General features: G+C 32.5%; 1 protein-coding gene across 1 annotated transcript in view; it reads left to right on the top strand.

Moving 5' to 3' along the window:
- Window positions 1-18,498, top strand: part of LOC129233772 (sorbitol dehydrogenase-like) — a 51,216-nt gene that overhangs the window by 13,695 nt on the left and 19,023 nt on the right. The window contains exons 3-4 of the mRNA XM_054867751.1: window positions 5,705-5,869; window positions 13,810-13,969. Coding sequence (XP_054723726.1) covers window positions 5,705-5,869; window positions 13,810-13,969 — 325 coding nt within the window. The remainder of the gene's footprint in view (window positions 1-5,704; window positions 5,870-13,809; window positions 13,970-18,498) is intronic.

The raw sequence follows: 18,498 nt of genomic DNA, 5'->3' as shown, positions 1-18,498 counted from the left end.
CTTGTAGTTTGATTTTTTGGGACAAATAAGGAATAAAAATAGAGACAAATAAATACGACATACAGTGGCTCCCAAAAGTGTTCGTACACCTTGAAATTTTGTAGTAAAACCAAAATAACGCAAAACTGAATTCGAATATGAAGTCCAATTTTTTTTCACACCATTCCTATGCCATTCTGAATAAAACCCAGTAGTTTTTTTCAAAATATTACCAGATTTTATTTTTGAAATTTGTCAAAAAACGAAGAGTTAGAGAAAAAATACGCCACAAAAGTCATCGTACACTGAAATATTTTCGAATAAATTCATGATTAAAGTTATCACATGTTGTTTTTTTATTATTTTTGCATTGTGTTGACCCTTTAAGGTTATTTGGCTTTAATTTTTTGTGTATTTATTCCTTAATATTGTGCTTATTACTTTAAAATGGCTGGTATTCGAAAAGAACCACAAACACCATTCGAAAGTTGAATTTTTTCCCCGCAGTAGTGGAAAATTGGTTTGAAATTTCTCTAAATTAGTTAATTTATTCCATTCTATAGTAAAGTGCTTGATAAAATGCTTTAAAGAAAGGAATCGGATCGAAAACAAGGTAAGAAAAGGTCAACTGGCAAAGTTAACAATGCGTGATCGGAAGTTTACGGTTAAAAAAATTATGAAAAATACACATTTGAGTGCTGAAAAAGTTTCTGCAGAATTGAATGTAACATTTTACATTTAATTTTCAACTAAAATTGTTCGCCAAGTTCTCTGATTAGCTAGATTAAATGGGACCTCTTCCCGCAGAAATTTTCATGTTCATCGCGAAAAACAGTAAGCTTACGCTTTCCGTCGTAATATCAATGATAAATAAGCTCAAAATGTTTTGGAACAACGTCTTACTTATAGATGAAAATAAATTCAACACTTTGGGTTAAATTGTTGTATAATTGTAAATAGAAGAAAAAATGAGGAATTTAATCTTAAGAACTTAGTTGGATCAGTTAATCAGGACGGTGAAGGTGTTCTAGTGTGAGGGTGCATTACAGCATCAGGACTTGGAAATTGGGATTTTTTTGATGAAATAATGAATCATTCTGTTTATTTAAATATTTAAAAAAAAAATTTTAAACTATTAGCCCAAAATTTGGTAATCGGAAACAACTTTTTTTTTATCAAGAAGACCAGATAAAGCACACGTTTGCGTTTTGTGCCTCAAAAATTGTCCTTAAGCTTAGAAATATCTCCTCGATCGCCAGATTTAAACTTAATGGAACATGTTTGGAGATATCTGGTAGCTGGATAACGAAAATACACCATTAAAACGAAAAGCGAACTAGAAACAATAGGACTCTAAGTGCGGCTGAACACTTACTCAGAAATTGCACAAAAAAAGAAAGAAAAAACAATGAAATCTATTCCCATACGTTTAAAAGCTGTTGTTGATACTGCATGATATCCTACTAAATAATAACTTTGTAAAATTTTAGATTATTTACTAATTTTTTGACATTTTTTTCAAAGTGTACGAAGACTTTTGTGAGATGAAATTTCCGGCAATTTTTGGTTTTTGATTTTTTAAAAATTATGTTTTAATGTTTTATTAAAAATTTTCATGTAGTTTTGTTAAGAATAGATCATAGATCTTATAATAAAATACCTATTCCGAAATATTAATTTTAACCAATGGATAATGACTTATTTCATTGAAAGTCGTAGGTGTACGAACACTTTTGGGAGCCACTGTATATATTTTTAAAGGAAAAATAAACAAAATATGCTTTAAGAAAGAATGTAAAAAGTGACATCAGTTTTAATAATGAATATTTTTTCTAATGTCATGAGAATTAAAACGATGTCTAAAAAAAATTATTGAAAAAAGAAATTCGTATTTCTATTTGGAGATCGTTAAATTAAGTTTCCAAAAGAAAGAAGAGAAAAAAAATTCTAAAATAATAAAAGCGGCGGGGGAAAAAAATTGCTAGTGGCAGGTGATAAAGTCGCCAAAACTGGTGCAGCTGACGATTAACTACATTTGTCAAACTGGAATCCCCCTCTGGTAACCTTTAGCTTATCGTATACTGTGTTGTCGCTAACGGAGGTTTGCTTGGCAATTTTCGCGCAAAATGGCTTTCGTTCGATCATAACGAGCCATGTTTCTACTGTAATTTATGTATTGTTCAATGTGTAACGTATTAATTATGCAAAATACCAATGGATTAAAGAAGATAACATCATAATAATCTTTTTTATTGATGTTAGAAGACAGTGAATTATAAAAAAATTATAAATAAATTGACGGAATTATCGGCGTCAAGATCGTAACGCGATTTGGACATCTCACATGTATGTTTAAGAAAAATTATTTTTCTTCTAAGATACTGCATAAAAGCTTATGAAAACACTTTTAAACAATTAAAAACTGATTCTGAGGATCGATAAATACCTTTAAAACGAAAAGATCGTAACTTTTGGACATGCATCAAATTTCAAACTTACTTTTTTCTAAAATCGTTTACAAAGTAAATAATCTGTCTTTACTTTTGTTATTTGTGTAAAATATTAACAAAAACTTCAGTGTAAGATTCATGCCTTTAATTTTTTTTTTTTTTGAAACGTATGGAAATAATTTTAAAAAAAAAAAATTTAATGGTACATTTGCTCAGCTAACGTTTTGGTATGTCCAAAATTGTGCCATTTAGCAAAGAAAATATTTTTTAAGGGCATTTATAGAGCTTTTTTTCCATAATTTATGTCAATTCTTGTCTATACAGCATTATAATTTACCTCAAAAATTTTAGAGTTAATTAAAATGAAAGTTATTTGGTGTTGAAGCTTCAAAGTTGAAGTCTGTGTTTGCTCCCACCTTTTGAGAACTACCCATATATTGCTTGTTTTGCTTTTTATTTTAACATCCCCTCCCCTTTGATTTTAGTTATTTGCTATTCAAGTAACCTACATAAGACATTGTGTAGTCTAAGATTGGTGAAAGAGGTAAAACAAATAAATCGAGTAAATTATAACTTGCTTTTGAACGTTGTGGGTGACAGTATATTTTTTTTCTTCACGTCTATGGGGTTGTGTTATTTGTATTATGCATTAACATCAAAATTTGTCTGACCCTAGTGGAGAAATAGAACTTTTTACCTACTTGGCTAATTCCTTAAATCATCACAAAATATTCAAGGTCTAGAACTGCAAATTCAAGTATTGGTAGTTTTAATTTGTCCGATTGATTTGTTGTATTATACATGTTAAAAAGTACTTTTATTGTATTTTAAACCATCCTGATGATTTATATATCTATCTATTTGCTCATTCTTATGCAGTCGAACTTGCTTATAACAAGCCCTGGTTTGATGAGACCCCGAATTTAGCGAGAAAATCAGAAATATTTGGTTGGTACGCTGTTAAATCTAGGCGAGCATAACCTGCTTTCATTGAGCAAATCCTGCTTAAACGAGCAATATTTTTGTAATTCATAAAAGGCTATGACAACCCTTCTTTTGAGTTTATGGAGTAGAGAACCTTTTGAAAATTATATAAAAGTTGACAACGATTTTATCATTTCTGGGAAATAAACTTCCGTTAATAGTGTAGCTCAAATTCAAGCTGACACAGGCAATAAAAAACAATGAAAACAAAGACGATAACCACAAACTATAAGAAGAAGTTGAAGTTATAGACAATCTTCAACATATTTGATGGTTTTTGTGGGGACAGAAAAAATTCGAACCTTCTAAATGCCAGGGATGGAGATGAAGATGTTTTTAGGACCGTGAGTTTTCATTGAAAACAAACGACAGCTCAGTACATATTAACTATTTTGGTACTGTACAAAAATAAAAACACATAGCAAGTGAATTTTGACAAGTTTTTTTCACAACCTTGTTTTTATGAGCACTCGATTTTCAGTTGTAACAAGCAGATATAGTGGTTCCTTTGCCCTCATAAGTGAGCAGGGTTGGAAAACATCATGTTTTGATATATATCAGATATTTTCAATACGCACAAACTAAAGTCTTCAAAATAGTAAATGCAGCCTCAAATCACTCTTTAATTATTATTATAATACGTAAACTTAAAACTAAGGTTTCTTTCATTATTTATATCTAATATTTTTCATTTTATATTTTTATCAATTTTAATGGAGTTCATTTAGCATTAGCAATTTTCCTCATTTTTTCTTCTGTTAGCTACTTTTACGAATCAGAAATAAATAATATGCATTTGTCGTGCAGTCATAAGACATTTTATCTTTTTTCTGAACAATGTTTAATGCACTTAATTGGGCACTTTCAATATGAATTAAAATTGTTACTAATAATTTTATGAATATAAAATACAAGTAAAAAAGGAATATTACTTTTTTTTATTAATGATGCATCATAAAAATATAGTACTTAATGTTTTGGTTATTTTTGATAATAAATGAACAGTATTACTATGATTAATATGCTTTTTATATTGAAAATATCATGATATATATAGACGGATAAATATCGGCAAACCCTGTAAGTGAGTTTGATTGTGTAAAATAATTTTTTAATTTGTATGAAGTTTAGCTTTTTCGAAACACTTTTAGATAAAATGGAAAGCTTTCTGCGAACACAAACCCTAACTGGAAAATTTTCTGCAAATAATTATTTTGCCTAACTCACCCTTGAATAAAGAATTAAATTTATGTTCAAATATGAAAGAGACAAAAAAAAAGTGCTTTAAATCATTTAATTTTTTTTTACAATAACATATAGTTTGCTTATTTTTCACCAACTGAAGAAAACTGCCAAAACCATTATTTTTTTACGCATGTGCTTTAAAAGACTTTTGGACAAAGGCTTTAACAGAAATAAGCTCTGGGATTTTCTTAAATTCCCTTAAAAAAAAAAAAAAAATTTTTTTTAAATCAACGTTAGCAGTTTGAAAAAAATTCCTGCAGAGCCAAAAATTTTCTACGAACGCTGTTGTCTATATTATGCAAGACTGCACTTTCGTACCTTTCAATTCACCATGGCATAAATGTCTTCCATGCTGCCTTTTTTTACTTCCTTTTACAAAAAAGGAAGTATTGTATTCACAAAAAAATTTTCACTCAAAAATCGGCCTTCATTTCCAGTTTTGCTCACCCCTGAATGAATGTCGAGTTTATTTTTCAACCCGAACACACGTGGATAAGTACCTAAGAACGTATAGACACGCGAAATATCCATTTTGAAAGTCTCCGAGTTAATTACAACGAGTTTTCTCGTGACGTCTGTATGAACGTGCATATGTGTGTATGTAAATCGCATAACTCAAGAACGGAATGTCCTAGAAAATTGAAATTTGGTACTTAGATTCCTAGTGGGGTCTAGCTGTGCACCTCCCTTTTTGGTTGCATTCGGATGCTCCAAAGGGGGTCTTTTACACCTTTTTGGGGGAGGGGGGAAGTCATTGTTAATTTCGATGTAAACTCAAGTGGTGTTATAATTTGGCTGACACTTGATGATATATCGCCAGTCTTTTGATCGCCAACTTGGCGACAAATTTGGCGATTAAAATTTTTTTTTTTTTTAAATCTGGTTTCAATTTGGCCACTGTTGGTAATATTTAGGGAGTAAACTATTGAATCACATTAAAACTGCCAATGATGGGAAAATGACATTAAATTGGAGTAAAAGGAAGTCATGTGATGCACACATCAGCTCGTTTATTTATTCATTACTGTTTTTCCCCCTTCTCACAGAGGTTTTGATTGGCATCGACACCGTGGGCATCTGTGGCTCTGACGTCCACTACTGGAAGAATGGACGCATCGGCAATTTCATCGTCCGAGAGCCGATGGTCCTCGGACACGAATCCAGCGGAACTGTGGTCAGGGTGGGAAGCAAAGTGACACACCTCAAGCCCGGTAATGTATTCTTATTAGTTTTTTTTTTTTTTTTAATTTCTCAATTCTGATTAAAGTGAGAGAATTTAAGTGTTGGCAGGACAATTTGATATCATTGATGAATGATATCACCTATTAACTTTAATACTTCTTGCAGAGTTAGTGAAAGAACTAACATTTCATCTACTTTCTGTGAATAACTGATGAAGAGACTTCTTTAAAATAATTAAAATTTATTAACACGTGAGAAAAAGTAAATATAATTGTATAAACATAACTGAAGCCAAAGGTAAAAAAGATTAATTAAATATGACTAGCAAGTTAAGCTCATCCTAATACCGCTACGAGCTTCACCCTAGCTACCTTTTACAGGACAGACATCACCGAACGAGTCTTAAAAAAGAGAGAGCGAATCTCAACTCTGTTCGCTGTTAAATAGTCTGTCATCATCAGTATTCACATCAATGCCCTCACGTCCATGCAACCAATGAGGATGCACCAAGTGGCAGAGGCGCCTCCCTGCTTAGCCAATGGCGGTGTCCGTGACAGGGTTTAAGCTGGGTTCAAAAGTTCTTTAGCATAAAAGCTAAAATTAAGGGAAAAATGTTAGCAAAATGCTAAAATGTTACACATTCTCATGTGTTTATATATGCCTCAGTGTGTTTATCTCCAGTTGAAAATAAAATTCATATTTCATCTGTGACATCTTTGAAGAAATAAGTACAACAGCTATTTTTTTAAAACATAAAATAAAAAAAGAAAACATGATTGATGTTTAGAGCTTTGCGGTCCCCTCCTCCTAATAAAGCAGTTTTTGGGGGGACATAATGCTGGATAAGACTAATAGTTATTGAACTTAATTGTAGTTTAAACATCTTAGCTAAGATTTAAAAAAGATTTAAGTTGATTATTGCCATGCATGCTTCCTCTCTAGGATCATAACATTTCTTCTTTTTTTTTTAAATTTATTTTTTATTTGAGCAAAAAAGCGAAAATGCATTGCTTTATTTTCGCAATTCGGATAGTGTTTTCGCATTATGCGAAAAATGCGACCGTAGCGGAAACCCTGGTCCGTGACGTCACGCTTATCCCACAGCTCACTTCCGATTCACTCGGATCGTTAGTCGAACGAGCATCAGTTGACTATCGTGAAGTTCAGTTACCTGGGCAAAAGTAAGTGTAGAGATGTTTGTAGAAATTCAATTTCTAACACAATTTGGTTAATTTACGGCTGGGACTTGCTCCCCGCCATGTTGCCCACAGAAGAATAACAGATGGTCTGCAAGCTATACTAATAATATAAAGCTGAAGGGTTTGAGAGAAGCTGAAGAGAGTTCATTTATTGAGGAAGGCTGTAGGCTATATAACATCACATGAAATACACCGCCAGCTCAGTAAATACAAGTCGAGGACTGCAGTTTCGTGCTTATTAGCATTCATCAGCTTGGCTTAGGAAGGGGCTGAGCTGGAGGTGGAAAACCTCTTAAAGAAGCCAAGAGTGCTTAACAAACTGGTAGCTATTTTGTAGTAAGTTACCGCCATAAAGCCAGGGCTAAGGCAGAAATACTTAAAATACACCGCCAGCTCAGTTATTCCATCCGAGGACTGCAGTTTCGTGCTTTTTAGCACTCCTCAGCTAAATGAGCACTCAATTTAGCACTCGTCAGATTATAAAAATAATCTGATGAGTGCTAAAAGCATGAAACTGCAGTCCTCGGATGGAATAACTGAGCTGGCGGTGTATTTTAAGTATAAACTGGTTGCTAATACTATAGAATTAGCGCTGACCAGACGAGTGACCGAAGCAATGGTTCGGTTCAACTCGAAGATTGAAGGCAAGGCATGGTATATTCTGACTGACTGGCTTTGACTGAGCTGGCGGTATATTTCATGTATTTCTGCCTTAGCCCTGGCTGTAGAGTGGTAACTTACTGAATATATAACATCACGCTATGACTAATAGGAATAGATCAGCAATGAGTTGAAATTAAATCCATAACAATCATGATGTATTTTTTGTTTTTATAATGTTTGCCTTTGCCAAAGCCCAAATGGCTCGGTTCGTAAAGCGCTGGGCCATCAACCCGAGGGTCTATGGTTTAACCCGGCTGCGGGCGGGAAGATTTTCAGCATTTATTACCCGGCTCATTTAAAAATTAATTTTATTAATCAAGGATTTTCGGTTTTTTTTTATTGAATTTGTTGTTTTTTTTTTCGGTTTACTTATTTAACGGAAAACATCGTTAAATAAGTAAACAGAAAACATCGATGTGGATAAGGGTTGTGTATTTTTTTACTATTGTTTGTGATACAACTTCATACTTTCTTTCAATGATGACAGTTCTTGAGAAAAACACTGGAGATTTATTTACAACTATGCACTAGAAATATCGTTAACAACTGCTAAATTAACCATAGCAATTAGGCAAATATCGATCAAAACGTATACTCAACGGTCAACCATGTATTTACATCAGAATATGCCAAAACACAGCACAAGGTTAAAACGTACTTTCCAAAGCAAGAACTAAAACAAGACTAACTCATCCCGCAGTCGGCTGTAACTATTTATAAATGCTAAAGAAGTTCCCACAAAATTCAAAATTCTTCTCAATGTTTTCTTTTTATTCCGTTCACAAATCTTAGCCTGCAGAAATGAAGTGACCGTATACTTCATTCGAATGTAAGGGGGTTGCATATTCATTACAAGAAACTATTTACAGGTTACTACAATAATTTTTAGTTGAAGAATAATGGAATAAACACCAAATTTAGCCAGATTACAACAAATTAATCATTAAAAAAAAATTTTTTTACAGAATTTATAACATCATATATATGTCATAGTGTGAAGTACTTAGAATAATTTTTTACATATTGTTGTCTTATTGATGCGGGTGAGAACGCAGCATTAAAAATATATAAAGGAAAGTTTTAATTGTTTCTTCTTATTATTATTGACCCAGGCAACGCTGGGTATATTTGCTAGTGCATTATGTGGCCTTTAAAACCTAGGGGTCAGATTTTGGACCAGCAATGAGTTTTCAGTCTTATGATGAATTTCGGTCTCTTTAAAAGATTTTGACGTTGAGTGAGACAAGTTAAAAATTAATAAATGATCAGTGAATGAGTTAAATCTGGGCGGTTTTTTTCTTTTTAATTTAATGTAATTTGTATTTGGTGACCATATTTATGAGAAAACTGCTACTCATTATCTACTGATGAAAAAAGAATTATTCTTAAATTTAATTGAAAAAATTTCTTGTGTTTTCAAAAAAAATCTTAAGTTTTTATTATGTTTGTTAATATTCTATTTTTGAACACTTAATATCAAAAAAAAAAAATCTTTCTTTAAAGTTAAAAGTTTTGTATTCGTTCTTTTTACTCATTTATGCTTTAAAAATTTTCGTCTAGAAAATTTTTGCAATTTATAATCATGTTTTGTACATTTGAAACTGGAAGTATGTTAAAGCTAAAGGATCTAATCTATTCTCATTTGCTTCAATATTAGTAATGCATAAATATAAATTCAGTTGTAGTTAATGAGCATTTGATAAAAATTTTCTTGGAAATGTTCATTCTTAAAAATATTTTCTGTAAAAAAATTTTCAAACCCGATTGCATAAAAATGTCCGTTTCTAAAATTCGATAGCGTAATGAAAAGTTTACAATACCACTAAGAAACTTAATTTCAGTTCCATTTATAACTCAGAGGCTATTGTGCAATATTAAGAAGTAAAACAAGCTTGATTTTTTAAACATTGTTTCTGCATACCGCATTATCAGTCATGCCGCAAAATTCGGGGGTCACTAGACTTTCAATAACACTTGCCTGGTCCTTACCAGCATGCCGGAAAAATCTAGGTTAGGAAAAAAAATACTATAAAGAAATATATGTTCAGATTAAAAATGAATATAAGTTCTATAAATATCATATTAGGAAAAAAAAAAACATTTTAATTTTGTAAAAATATTTACTAACAATATCATTTGTGCTTTTAACAAAAATATTATTTAACGAATAATTTTATAAAATTTGAATTAAAACTATGTAAGCAAGCATTTACGCAGTAATTTACTGCCCGCTAAAGAATTTACCATAGCTATTCAATAACTAAAAAATAAACTTGCCTCTCTAAAAGGAACCTAAAATAATTTATTGAAATAAATTATAAACAAATTGCAGTGACGATGATTGCTTCTAAATTGATTACTTTATTGGCATATAACCAAATCCATTCATAAGGACCTACCATAATTAACCAGCACATATTGTAGGCAATACATTTGTTTTTCTTTGAAAGAGGGTTACTTTCGGGATTTATTTATTTCTTTCCTTGCAGTGCTTTGCTTTCTGATTGGAGCTGAATGGGGAAATTTACTTTTGTTTTGTTGCAAAATGAACCTCAAATTATCCGGCACGCCAGAAAATTCGAATTTTCTTCATGCTGGTGAACCTCGCTTTTTTCCGGCATGCCAGATAATAATGGGTAATACCGTAATATTTTTCACGATGTTTAAACAAAAACTCATTTAAATGGTAGCTTGAAGAATAATAAATAGATAAAATCTTAATACTATGTTTTAAAACTGGTGACCAATTTCTTTTTTAATTTATATTTTTAATGTAATACATTCTCTAACTATATCATTTTGCGTGGTGTTTAACCCCTTTACGATTGGCCAGTCCCAAAATCCCATGTTAAATGGAAAACATATCTTGTCAAGAACTACAAGGTGGTTAAGTTTAGCAAGATCGCACAAACGCTTTATCGTGGTTCATTCAGCTGGAGTTCAAGATGGCTGTTAGATTACGATCATTTATTGTGTCGTTGAGATAGGAGACAAAAATGTATATGTTTGACAAAATAAAAAGCAATTGCTTGGCATACTTTTAGTTACGTTTGTCCTATTATACTTATAAATTATTATGTGTGAAGCTAACTTTATTTGGAAAATCTACTTGGGCCAGATAAGTGAGGTTCTACCTTATTAAACATACTATATGACCAAAAGTATTGGGACACTTCAAAAATTCACATTTTTAAGGATTTCTCAAGAAATAAAAGATCAATTGCTTTTTAACTTTTCTCGCATAAAAGGTATGCTCCAGCTGTCATTTTTTAATAAAAGTTATACAGTCGACGCTCGATATAACGACCATCTCCGTCCCAGAGAAAAAGGTCTTTATAACGAGTGGTCGTTATAAGAGGTATAATTTAAAAAAATATACACGGTCATCATGCATGCCCCGCTGTTCCGAAAAAAATGGTACTTTTTTAAACATTCCAGATAAATGCCCAAATTATTTTTATCATAGGATTATTTTAGAAAAATCGTGTGCAAAATATTATGACAGAATATTAAACAAATTTTAAAGTAGAAAATATAGGGAGGAAAATGTTACACACTTACAAATCTGCTACTACTACCACAACATTTTTTGAAGATAAAACCAGACAGATGTTTGCCTTCTTGACAGAAGTGATTTTTGCAAAATATTATTTTCTGTTTCAGATATAGGTGATAAATTGTGTTTTTCTTGCTTTTCAAAGAAACATTTAAAAGTCCCTCGAGAACCCCAAATTTTAAAAACCACCAGATTCAAACCCCAAACTACCAACACATCTGTCAACTCCCTTTTCTTAGGAATCTGGAAATTTCTCGATTTTTTCCTCCCATTATTTTTTCTGTGCTAGCAGTGGTGAATGGTAATCTCTCCAACACTCTCAAAGTTGTATTTGACATTGAAAACTTCAGACAGATATCCGTAAACAATAATCAAGGTCATTTCAAGCTACAAATTTGTTTATTGGAAAAAACACCAGAAATAGCGTCTGCTGAATTCGGTCGCTGTATTGGATTCGACGATACAAAAAGGTCGTTATAATGAAAGCAAATTAACATAGAGTTCATAGGAACAAAGTTGGGACTTTTACCACTGGTCGTTATAATGGGATGGTCTTTATAATGTGTGGTCGTTATAATGAGCGTCGACTGTATTACCCTTGCGTTAATGGGATCAGTAACAAATTGAGGAAAGCAAAAATGGTTTTTGATCACCATTCATCGTAAAGAGCTGAGAATAAATTGTAAATTTCAGAAATTAATTACCTTACTGTGTACAATTATTTTACATATTTCTGAGCAAGTATCACTGACATACAAGGTTTGAAAATATCATATTTTTATAAATATCCGATATTTTGATACATATCCAATATTTTCAATCAAACCGAACTAAAGTCTTCAAAAAAGTAAATACATCCTCAAATCACTTTCTTTTCTCATATTATTATTACAATATGTAGACTTAAAATTATTTCCCTAATTCTATCTAATATTTCATTTAAAATTTTTATTGGTTTTAATGGAATTAATTTAGCATTTAGCTGTTACACTCATTTTTTTTTCTGTTAGCTACTTTTAAACAGTTATGTAATTCAGGAATAAAACGTATGCATTAGTCAGTGCAGTCATTAGACATTTTCTTTTTTTTTCTAACCAATATTTAATTAGGAACTTTTAATATGACTTAAAATTATTATACAGGGTGCGGCAAAAAGTATGCGCTCATTTTGGAGAGCAATAAATAAAATGCTATTAAATGTAGAGGATTGGATTTATTTTATTACCTTTGGTACTTCAAACAGTTTTTTTACATTAACATTTAAAAACAATATCCCCCATACCCTACGAGAACTGAAAAGAAGTATCACCAAAGAGGTGAACTCCATTCCGATTCAGATGTGCCAAAACGCAGCCAGAAGCTTCCAAAATCGTCTATATCGGTGCATTGCTACTGGAGGCCGCCATCTTGCAGGTATCGTTTTTAAACGTTGATGTAAAAAAACTGTTTGAAGTGCCAAAGGTATTAAAAAAAATTCCAATCCTCTATATTTAATAGTATTTTATTTATTGCTCTTTAAAATGAGGCCATACCTTTTGCTGCACCTTGTATTACTAACAATTTTATGCACATGAAACAATTATATTACTTTGTTGTTTGTTATATTAATGATATATTAATATAACATAAAAGTATAGTACATACCTTTCTGGTTATTTTTAATAATGAATAATATTATTATGATTAATATAATTTTTATGTTTGAAATACCATAGTTGAAAAATAAATGTCGAAAATATCAAAATATCATGATATTTTCAAAATAAGTATCGGATATATATCATGATATATGGATGGCTCAATTGTCATATTGACTAACTCCACTTTTTGAAAAAAAATCCTCATTTCTGTTTTAATAGTGATTTGTCAATGCTTAGCATGTGAATTTATATTAAACTTTTAATTCACAGTACATTTCTGATCCTGTGATGGCAGAAAACGTAACACGAGGGCCCATTCACTACTATGGACAATCTTCGTCACTTTTCTCGACTTTTTGTTTTATGGAGTTCATCGATTTGGCAATTGAAGCATCCATATATCGACTGATATATTTCGGCGAACCCTGCTGATATACACAAAGATATGAGCATTTCTTTCAAAACAATAAATTTTATTTGAATGTTTTTGGCTCACAACATGCCAAGTTTTCTCATCAAAGCTTACCAAACTTTCAGAAAACTTGACAGCATACAAGAGAAGCGTAATACTAAAATGTGAAGTTAAAATGTTGAAAATTTGATAAAATATGGACATTTAAAGCAATTAATTTTTCATTGCGCGAAAGATAGCAATTTATAACTTTCACAATCTAAAACCCAACTAGATTCTTCAACAAGTAGTAAAATTCCAGTTCAATATCTTGAAAATTCAAAAAGTTATCAGCGATCTGTTGAGCCAAATTGCAACAACTCTTCAATAGGCGTCGAGTCGTTCAAAAGTTTGTAATATTTGCTTGCAATTGTTCAGCGTGATTCATGATAAAAACAGATTATTTGCGAACGACTAAGTCATATAGTTGATATTAAGAGACATTGTTCTTCTGTTCCAGGGGACAGGGTGGCCATTGAGCCTGGGGTTCCATGCAGGATGTGCGAGTTCTGCAAGTCTGGGCGGTACAACCTGTGCCGCGAAGTAAAGTTCTGTGCCACCCCTCCAGTGGACGGATCTCTCTGCCAGTACTACACTCATGCCGCTGACTTTTGCTTCAAGTAAGGTTTTTTCAAAATACAGTAAAATATCTATATAAGGCAATTCTCTATAAGCCGCACAACTTTTCAGAAGCAAACTCGAGGTTTTGAAGTTTAAAAAATCCCTCAGTTTTGCTTTACAAATGTAAAGATTGTTAGACAAATTAAATTTTGAAAGTTTTTTTATGTTTTGATCTTAGTTCAAAGCTTTTAAATGAAAATTAGTTAGCACAGCTAACAGAAAATACCAGATGACTCTTGGAAAATGCAGCTGTTTTACAAACCATGAAGCTAGCAGAAATGCAGGATACAGTAGACCCTCGTTTTAGGCGGGGGTTACATTCCACAGAAATGTCGCATAAATCAAAACCACGTAAATTGAGACTTAATAGTAGTGTTAAAATTAGTGATGTTCCGGATATCCGTATCCCTATCCGCTTATATTCGAGGGAAAATAAAGATCTGTGTCCGTATTCGTTACTTTTTTGACGGATCTTAAACAGATCTTTTCTATTCTAAAAATTCATAAATATTTAAATAAAAGACTCTTAAATTCCGTTTAAATTAGGTTATATTCCCTATTTAAATTATAAGGTATTATTTCAGATGCCAACGGCCCTCTGAGACATGTTTTTTTTTTTTTTAGTTTAATGTTAGTATTTGTTATTGATTCGAGGTTTCTGTTAATTCTTCATTTTGGTTTTTCTCCGCATCCTTCAAAAGAGTGAGACAAAATTCTCCGTTTACTGTTTGTAAAGGTGTTCCCGGCTCTGTTATTCCGTCGGTCGGAGTAATCTGGGTGGAATGGATCAGCGCTGCATTTATGCTGAAATAAAATGCGAAAAGTTATTGCTAGCCAATCCAGTAGCAGCTTTACACTCTTGCTCTTGTATCCCACATCTACCGAGCAAGCTAGAAATAATTTTTCACATTCTGTCTAAGCATTAATGCAGCGCTGACCTGTTCCTTCCAACTCTCCCTCAATTTTAACGCAGATTTCTTTAAAGAGTCAGTTTCATAGTCTTTATTATATTTTCGGCGTAGATGGCATTTTTTGAAGAAACAGTGTTATTATTATGATGGGAATACCTTCCGTAATAAATTTTAAACTTGGATAGTTGAATTGGGCAAAAAAAAAATTGAGATCCGTGTCCGTATCCGCGGATCTTGACACTAATGATCCGGGTCCGTATCCATGTCCGCGGATCTACTTTTTTAACGATCCGGCACATCACTAGTTAAAATAGAGGTTAGGTTCTGTAGATAAAAAAAACTACTTCATTTTAGTAATGACTAATTGTATAAGAAGTTTAATGTGTACTTATATCAATTTTTATGCACAACATGCATAAAGAAAACATAAATTAATTTTATGTCCTGTTTATAAAGAGGAGCTGACTGTGATAGTCTTTTGGCAGTCATTAAGAATTTTTCTCTGTCATTCTTTGCAGAGCATTAACATAAATGAGCACTTGCATCATTTCCACGATAGAATCTTGGAACGTAACAAATCAGAAAGATCATTTCTATTGTCTAGGAATGGCTCAAAATTTTCAATGTCAACGTTTTCGGTTGTGTGTCGCCGATGTCGGTATCCTCGTTGGTTTTTGTCTCCTTTGTCACTCCTAAAAGTTCTTCTTCCAGCGAGTTCTGAACTGCGTGAGTTTAGTAACTTTATTTCTGGAAAGAGCTCTTTAACCCATTGCATAAAATGTCTCCAATGGCCCAAGCTCGATGATTAGCACGCCAAAATGCTGTTGATTCTGCATAATCTGAGATCTTTAGGGGTTTGGGTATTGCATACCTGCCAAGCCTTCTGGATTTTTATTTCCTTTTCCGTTTTTCCGGTTATGAGCAAAATCTTCCGGATTTTTCACGTTTTGTAGGAAAAAAATTGTATCTCGCCAATTTTGGCGCTAACGATTCTTTTGTGGAACGTTTTAGGCCAAGTAGCCAAGGAAAGGTTGCCGTAGGAGAATGGCACGAGCAGAAGCGAGGCAAGATTCTGACATCACTGAGTGATACAGCGCATGACTTCATCGGGATCCAATCAAAGCAGGCGTCGCGGCGGGCAACTAGGGGCTCAATTTCGGCGCCGATTATCTTCTCGTTCTCTCAGTTCGAGCTGTTTGTGCTTTGTTCTTTTTTTAAGATGAGTACCAAATGTTATTTCCAAACTTTTAAAGAAAGCAATAAAAGTAATATTTACTAAACGAAAGTAAGTTCAATTGATATGAAATTCATAACTAATATATTGTTAAATAAAAAGAGGATAGGGGTTCTGTTTGATTTTATTTTGCCTTAAAATCATGTGGATAAAAATAAAAAAAATCTTCCGGATTTTTTTTCTCGGAGGTTGGCAGGTATGGTATTGAAAGAGGGGAAAATTTTAATCTGTTTGCATCTGCGTAAAACCGAAACTCATCTGCGCAAAATAAAGGTGTCAAATCTTAAACCAATTAAAACGGGGGTCTACTGTAATTCACTTTTTTTTAATTGTGAAACATATTTATTTGTGAATGACTAATTGTAATATTAGTGCTTTAATACTCATTGCAGATAAAACTCATTCTGAAGTGCTAATATATAGATATATTCTGAATATTAGTTTCAAAATTTGTGAAAGGATCTATATAATGCAAAAACCTGAATAACACAAAAGCTCTGGTCCCAAGGTGTGCATTATAACAGTCTACTGCTATAGACAATTGAGAATTTCAGAGCGAGCAAAAATCTGTAAGTTGTACCATATTTTCCTGCATATAATCCGCGGATTATCTGCTAAAAAAGTCAAAGTTTATGAGGTGCGGATTATCTGTGATTTTTTTTTTTCCCCTTAACACCATTGCATTGAACCTCAATATTTTTACAGTAGGATTCACCGATCAAGACTGTACGCCGACCGAATGTCGTTTATTTTACGAAGCATGCATGTTCTTCTTAACTGCATGCCTGTATGTTTGTTATTTTACGTTGCTTGAATATTCCTTTCGGCGATTCAGGTCATGTAAAATGAGCAAGATTACAGTGAAATAGGTAGCCATTTGCACAAGATTAGACCGTTTGCTCCTTTGTCTTGACTAGTAATTAGCGTACTATAATCAAGATTTCAAGAAGAAATCATTATATTTTAGATAATATTTCAGATTAATTTTGATTATGCCTTCAAAGTAATTACTTTTTCACGTTTTTAGTTTAGTTGCTCAAATGGTATGTTAAATTGAAACTTTATCTTTTTACATCGTATTATCCGCGAATTATACGCCGCCGCGGATTATACAGAGCTTTTTTTTTTCTTCAGGCCGAGTTTAGGACCTGCGGATTATAGGCCGCCCGTGGATAATACGCAGGAAAATACTAAGCACCAAAAAGTGTACTGCACATACTTGCTTATAAGTTGATATGACCAGCCCCGTCATTTGAAGTTTTCACATTGGTCAAACCAGATTCACCCATGAATACCTCTTAGGCTGTGAGCCAGCTCCAACAAGCATTACATGTGATGTAAATCAGACGGTGTTACATATTTTAAGTAACTGATCAAATGTTAATCAAGTATGCTTTAAATAATTTAATGATTTCAATCCATCTTCGGGAGTGTTGCTGGGACTGTTCCCCCTTCCCAAGTTGTTCTCCTTCCTACAGGAGATTTGTTTCTCCTTTTTAATCTAGTGTTTGTGTCGTCATTATGCGATTTTGTCCTTTTCTTATTTTTCAAAGTTTATTGTCAAGATATTTTCATCCATTTTTTCATAATTTATACTTTGTTTAAATGTTTTTATAGTTTGCATGTTTTTAACGACTTTTTATTTTAAATTACTTGAAGTTTTATGGCTTTTATTGCAAACTACGTTTGTTTTTACCATTTCCAGACTGAATGAAAAGATGTATAAAATAAAGAATCGTTTGGCACAGTATAGCCCTGGGCTCTTGAGCTATTAAAATCAAATAAACCAACCAACGAATCATTTTAAGTTTTTCCAAGAACGGGGGGGAGAGGGAACTAAGGGTGAATTCCCAATGCAAATTTTATCAGGAAACAACGAAAACCACTCCCACTAAAAACACTCAAAGTAAAAATATCAATTGACCTTCCTAAATGACACACCTGGATGTTGAATATAAGTGCCCTCCCCCTCTTCAGTGAGAAATCAGGAAAGAAATTGAGAACCAAGGTATCAGTTGAGTTCCTGCTTTCTGAAAAAAATTGGAAATGTCAAATTTCCCACCAGAAAGGCTGACGATTGGTAAATACCAGCAGGAATAGAAGTCTTAATTGGATGTTAACGTTTTCTTCCCCTTTTATTCAAATGTGCAAGTTTTAATCAATGTTTTGTCCTAATGGTGGTTCCATTCACTTCCCATTTAAATACGTAAAAAAACATATATATGTAAAAAAAATGTTAGTGTCATTTCTTTATTTTTTGTTTATGATTTTGAATTTTTATCGAGAAATTCATTGTGATTACGCTGCTGCTGTAATTGTATCTGAATAACTAAGATCAGATAATAATAGTATTTCTCTTTGCTGTCTATCTATCTATCAAGAA

The sequence above is a fragment of the Uloborus diversus genome, unplaced genomic scaffold (genome assembly GCF_026930045.1).
Source record: "Uloborus diversus isolate 005 unplaced genomic scaffold, Udiv.v.3.1 scaffold_710, whole genome shotgun sequence".
In the NCBI taxonomy this organism is placed as follows: domain Eukaryota; kingdom Metazoa; phylum Arthropoda; class Arachnida; order Araneae; family Uloboridae; genus Uloborus; species Uloborus diversus.
The sequence above is the reverse complement of the archived record's forward strand: the minus strand, read 5'-3'. Positions and strand labels throughout refer to the sequence as shown.